At 51.4% G+C, this 6,000-nt stretch overlaps 1 protein-coding gene across 1 annotated transcript in view; it reads right to left on the bottom strand.

Annotated features, from left to right (window-relative positions):
- Positions 1-2,600: 2,600 nt before the first annotated feature.
- Positions 2,601-6,000, bottom strand: part of LOC119954304 (poly(U)-specific endoribonuclease-like) — a 114,588-nt gene continuing 111,188 nt past the window's right edge. The window contains exon 9 of the mRNA XM_038779415.1: positions 2,601-2,772. Within this exon, the coding sequence (XP_038635343.1) occupies positions 2,658-2,772 (115 nt within the window). The 3' untranslated portion in view covers positions 2,601-2,657. The remainder of the gene's footprint in view (positions 2,773-6,000) is intronic.

Below are 6,000 nucleotides of genomic sequence, written 5' to 3'. Positions count from 1 at the left end.
CGGACAACGGCCATTGTTCCTCTGACTGAGTGGGCGCCCGAAGCTAAGTATTGGCTTTAGTAGTAGTGATAGTTTAGTTGGTAGAGTTTGTGCATGAGTATATTTGACTGTGTGTGTAAATAAATGAGCATTGATTTCGAACTTACTCACTGGTGTATCGAGTCTTTGATTAGTATTTGGGTTTGAACCTTGTGGCGGTATCGAAAGATACCTGGCGACTCTTGAGCAAACGTAATTAGAATTAAGGAAGGTGACCATATTAACCGCCATAAACAGAGCCAATTAAAGAGACAACACAACGAGCAACACTCTCTTAGGAATATAGAAAGTCAGAGAGATCTGGCCGTGCAGGTCCACAGATCTTTGAAAGTGGCAACACAAGTGGACAAGGTAGTGAAGAAAGCATACCGAATGCTTGCCTTCACAGGGCACCGAGTATAAAAACTGGCAAGTCATGCTGCAGTTGTATAGAACCTTGGTACGGCCGGACTTGGAATATTGTGCACAATTCTGATCACCACACTAGCAGAAGGCCGGGGAGGCTTTGCAGAGGAGGTTTACCTGGATTTTACCTAGTCTGGAGGGTGTTAGCTATGCGGAGAGGCAGAATAGACTTGGACATTAGAACAATGGAGGTTTACGATTGACCTGATTGAGGTGCATGGATAGAGTGGCTGGGTTGGCACTATTTTCCAGGGTGGAGAGGTCAGTTACCAGAGGGCATAGGGTTAAGGTCTGTGGGGAAACGTACAGGCGATGTGCGGGGCAGGTTTTTACACAGAGGGTGGTGAGTGCCTAGAACGCGTTGCCAGGGGAGGTTGTGGAAGCAGATACATTAATGGTGTTCAAAAGGCATCTTGACGAATACATGGATAGGATGGATATAGAGGGATAAGGCACAAGGAAGTGCTGAGGGTTTTCGCCAAGGTTGAAGGGCTGAAGGGCCTGTCTCGTGTGGTATTGTTCTTTGATCAAGAGTGGGCAGCAGAATGGTCACCATAGAGTAGGCAGCAGAATGGTCACCATAGAGTTCTAGTGGAATGGTCAACATAGAGTGGTCTACATAGAGTGGGCAGCGGAATGGTCTACATAGAGTGGGCAGCGGAATGGTCTACATAGAGTGGGCAGTGGAATGGTCACCAGAGAGTGGGCAGTGGAATGGTCACCAGAGAGTGGGCAGCGGAATGGTTACCATAGTGGGCAGCGGAATGGTCACCATAGTGGGCAGCGGAATGGTCAACCTAGAGTGGGCAGCGGAATGGTCACCATAGAGTGGGCAGTGGAATGATCAACAAAGAGTGGGCAGCGGAATGGTCACCATAGAGTGCGCAGTGGAATGGTTACCACAGAGTGGGCAGTGGAATGGTCAACATCGAGTGGGCCGCGGAATGGTCTACATAGAGTGGGCCGTGAAATTGTCACCACAGAGTGGGCCGTGAAATTGTCACCACAGAGTGGGCAGTGGAATGGTCACCATGGAATGGGCAGTGGAATGGTCACCATAGAGTGGGCAGTGGAATGGTCACCATAGAGTGGGAAGCGGAATTGTCACCATAGAGTGGGCAGTGGAATGGTCAACATAGAGTGGGCCGTGAAATTGTCACCACAGAGTGGGCAGTGGAATGGTCACCATGGAATGGGCAGTGGAATGGTCACCATAGAGTGGGCAGTGGAATGGTCACCATAGAGTGGGAAGCGGAATTGTCACCATAGAGTGGGCAGTGGAATGGTCAACATCGAGTGGGCCGTGGAATGGTCTACGTAGAGTGGGCCGCAGAATGGTCTACATAGAGTAGGCAGCGGAATGGGTACCATAGAGTGGGACACGGAATGGTCACCATAGCGTGGGCAGTGGAATGGTCACTATAGCGTGGGCAGCGGAATGGGTACCATAGAGTGGGACACGGAATGGTCTACATAGAGTGGGACACGGAATGGTCACCATAGAGTGGGCCGTGAAATTGTCACCATAGAGTGGGCCGTGGAATAGTCACCATAGCGTGGGCAGTGGAATGGTCACTATAGCGTGGGCAGTGGAATGGATACCACAGAGTGGGAAGCGGAATGGTCACCATAGAGTGGGAAGCGGAATGGTCACCATAGAGTGGGAAGCGGAATGGTCACCATAGAGTGGGAAGCGGAATGGTCACCATAGAGTGGGAAGCGGAATGGTCACCATAGAGTGGGAAGCGGAATGGTCACCATAGAGTGGGCAGCGGAATGGTCGCCACAGAGTGGGCAGCGGAATGGTCGCCACAGAGTGGGCAGCGGAATGGTCGCCACAGAGTGGGCAGCGGAATGGTCGCCACAGAGTGGGCAGCGGAATGGTCGCCACAGAGTGGGCAGCGGAATGGTCGCCACAGAGTGGGCAGCGGAATGGTCGCCACAGAGTGGGCAGCGGAATGGTCGCCACAGAGTGGGCAGCGGAATGGTCGCCACAGAGTGGGCAGCGGAATGGTCGCCACAGAGTGGGCAGCGGGATGGTCACCACAGAGTGGGCAGAGGAATGGTCACCACAGAGTGGACTGGGGCATTTGTGGTTGAATCTGATATAATCCATTCTCAGATTCTAATCAAATCTATTCCATGAAACCGAGATGTTGCAGAGCAATCGCCTTTATTTTATATCAGATTACATTGACAAAAGAATTCTCCTGTCACGGAGTCAGTGGGAAAGCCGATGCTACGTATTTCTTGCCGTTTCCATACGTGGACTTGGTCCAGGTGTAGGTCTGAATTTTCATGGTGTTACCGCCAAGCCTCACCGTACACCTGTCCGGAATAGCAGAAGACACAAATGTTGTTGAATTCTGATATCATCACCTTGGCAACTGAAGACCACCTAGCTGGGCCACTTTGATTGGCTGAGCACTTTCAATGTGATAGACTTTTGAGATGGATAATGCAGGTAGAATAATTGATTGCCCACACTCCATAAACTTCAGCCCACCAAAAGCTCTGCTATTCCACACCAAACCCACCAAAATTACCCCTGATTTACAATGACCCCTTATCCAATAATGCCTCCAGTTTAAAATATAATTCTTGTAAATCCCACTGAGGCCCCACCTGTCTCTTCCTCAGTCTCTCTCTACTTGTCTCCAGCCCTACACCTGCATTTGCTCATCTCTAATTTGTATCTACCACCCTTTTCACTCCACACCAATGACCATTCAGCAGGCTGGGCCTTAAACTCAGTGAACTAATCAGTATCTCATTCATTGGTTTGCCATTCTGCCCCTGTTTGATTGCATCACTGTAACTGGCATTGGGACTTTTTTTCTACATTAAAGGTGCAATATAAAGGCAAATTGATGTTGGAGGTGTTGTATTTTATTGCTCCTTATAAAGGGTACGGTTTGCACTTGAACCGAAGTAGGACCAGTGTCCTTTCAGGAAGGTTTCCTAGTGCTGTTGGGAAGAGTTTAAACTAACTTGTCAGGGGCTGGAATTCTGAGAGACGGTTCAAGCAGGGATAGATGCACAGACAAAATTAGAAGAGACATCGAGTGCGTCCGGAAGGCATAGAATTTCTAGAACAGTTGAGTCACAAAGGAGTTTGTAATATTGAATGCTATTTATTTTAGTACAAAGAATCTGACGAACAAGACAGGTGAGTTGAGGGCTGATGCGCTAACAATTGCGCACAGAAATACGAAACGGTACAAAAGAGGCTTTATTACCGTGAGATGTTATTCCCTCAAGTGGAGCTGTAAAATGGCAGCTCAGGAGACCTCATGGATATTTATACTGCTCCCTGTGGGCGGAGCTAGCCGGTAGGGGCTTACTGACAAACTATGCAGGGGCTTACCGTACATCCCTAATAGAGGCACACACATATATATACAGTGGTATTACCACAAGGGCACCAATTAAAACATAGGGGTATGATGTAATTGCTGTCACTGAGACATGGATGAGAGAGAGGCGGGATTGGCAGCTCAATATTCCAGGATACACAACTTCAGACAAGATAGGCAAGGAGGGAAAAGAGGAGAGGATGTTGCAATTATGATCAGGGGATCAATTGTGGCTGTAAGGAGGGATGACATCTTGGGCAGCACGGTAGCTCAAGTGGATAGCACTGTGGCTTCACAGCGCCAGGGTCCCAGGTTACGTGGATTGGCCATGCTAAATTGCCCCTTAGTGTCCAAAACAAAGTTAGGTTGGATACCTGGGTTAAAGAGAAGGGGTAGAGGCATGGCCTTGAGTGGGTTGCTCTTTTCAAGGGCCAGTGCAGACTTAATGGGCCTAATGGCCTCCTTCTACACTAAATTCAATGATTCTAGGAGTCTGAACCGATCCATATCCCACCCTGTCCCTGCAACCCAGTAATCTAACCTTCACATCTCTGATCACTAAGGGGCAATTTAGCCTGGCCAATCCATCTACCCCATGCATCTTTGGACTCTGGGAGGAAACACAGCACCCGGAGGAAACCCACACAGACATGGCGAGAACGTACAAAAGCCACAGACAGTCACCGAAGGTGTAATTGAACCTGGGACACTGGTGCTGTGAGGCAGCAATGCTAACCACTGTGCTACCGTGCCGCCCCTCCAGTGGGGTCCTGCAGGGAAAAGTGTTGGGACCATTGCTGTTAGTGGTTTATATAAATTATTTAGACATGAATGTAGGCGCGTTGATCAGTAAGTGCGCAGATAAAACAAAAATTGGTCCAGTCCATAGATGCGTGGGTTAGGTGGATTGACGATGCTACATTGCCCGTTAGTGTCCAGGGATGTGCAGGTTAGGTTACGGGATAGGGCAGGGTGGATGGGGGAGTGTACATGGGTAGAGTGCCCATTCAAAAGGTCAGTGCAGACTTGATGGGCTGAATGGCCTCCTTCTGCACTGTTGGGATTCTATTGTTCTATGGTGGGGTGGTAAATAGTGAGGAGGAGAGATTTGAAGAGTATATAGATGGGCTGGACAGATGGGCTAATCAGTGGCAAATTGAATTCAATCCGGATAAATGTGAGGTAATGCACTTGGGAAGGACAAGCAAGGCAAGGGAATACAGGATAAACAGTAGGAAGCACCGAGGATCAGAGGGACCTTAGTGGGCATGTACATCAGTCCATTAAGGTAACAGAGCAGGTGGATACAATGTTTCAGAAGGCATATAGTATGCCCAGCGCCGGCCCTAGGGTTGCTGGCGCCCCGGGCAAGCTGAACTTCGGCGCCCTTCGGGGGGGGGGGGAGCCGAGGGGGCGGAGGGGGGGGGCCGCCGGTGGGGGGGGGAGCCGAGGGGGCGGCGGGCCGAGGGGGGCCGGGGCCGGGGCCGGGGGGGGGGAGCCGAGGGGGCGGCGGGCCGAGGGGGGGGCGGGGCCGAGGGGGCCGAGGCCGAGGGGCGGCGGACGGAGGGGGGGGGGTGGAAGGGGCCGCCCTAGGGGAGGGCGGCCACCGCGCATGCGCTGGTTGGCACCGGCCCAATTGCGCATGCGCGGGACCCGAGTCTCTGGCGCCCCCAAGCACATGGCGCCCCGGGCGACTGCCCGAGTTGCCGGTACCTTGGGCCGGCCCTGAGTATGCCTTTATTAGCTGGGGCATAGAGTTCAGAGCATGGAGGTTATGATGGAACTATAAAATGTTGGTTAGGGCACAGAACAGGCCCTTCGGCCCTCGATGTTGTGCCGAGCAATGATCACCCTACTCAAGCCCACGTATCCACCCTATACCAGTAACCCAACAACCCCTATTAACCTTATTTTTTAGGACACTAAGGGCAATTTAGCCTGGCTAATCCACCTAACCCGCACATCTTTGGACTGTGGGAGGAAACTGGAGCACCCGGAGAAAACCCACGCACACACGGTGAGGACGTGCAGACTCCACACAGACAGTGACCCAGCCGGGAATCGAACCTGGGACCCTGGAGCTGTGAAGCATTGATGCTAACCACCATGCTACCGTGCTGCCCCAGTTCTGAAGCCCACATTATGGGAGGGATGTGATAGCACTGTAAAGGGTGCAGAGGAGATCCACCGGGATACTGCC

Source organism: Scyliorhinus canicula, chromosome 19 (genome assembly GCF_902713615.1).
Source record: "Scyliorhinus canicula chromosome 19, sScyCan1.1, whole genome shotgun sequence".
NCBI classification, from domain to species: Eukaryota; Metazoa; Chordata; class Chondrichthyes; order Carcharhiniformes; family Scyliorhinidae; genus Scyliorhinus; species Scyliorhinus canicula.
The sequence above is the reverse complement of the archived record's forward strand: the minus strand, read 5'-3'. Positions and strand labels throughout refer to the sequence as shown.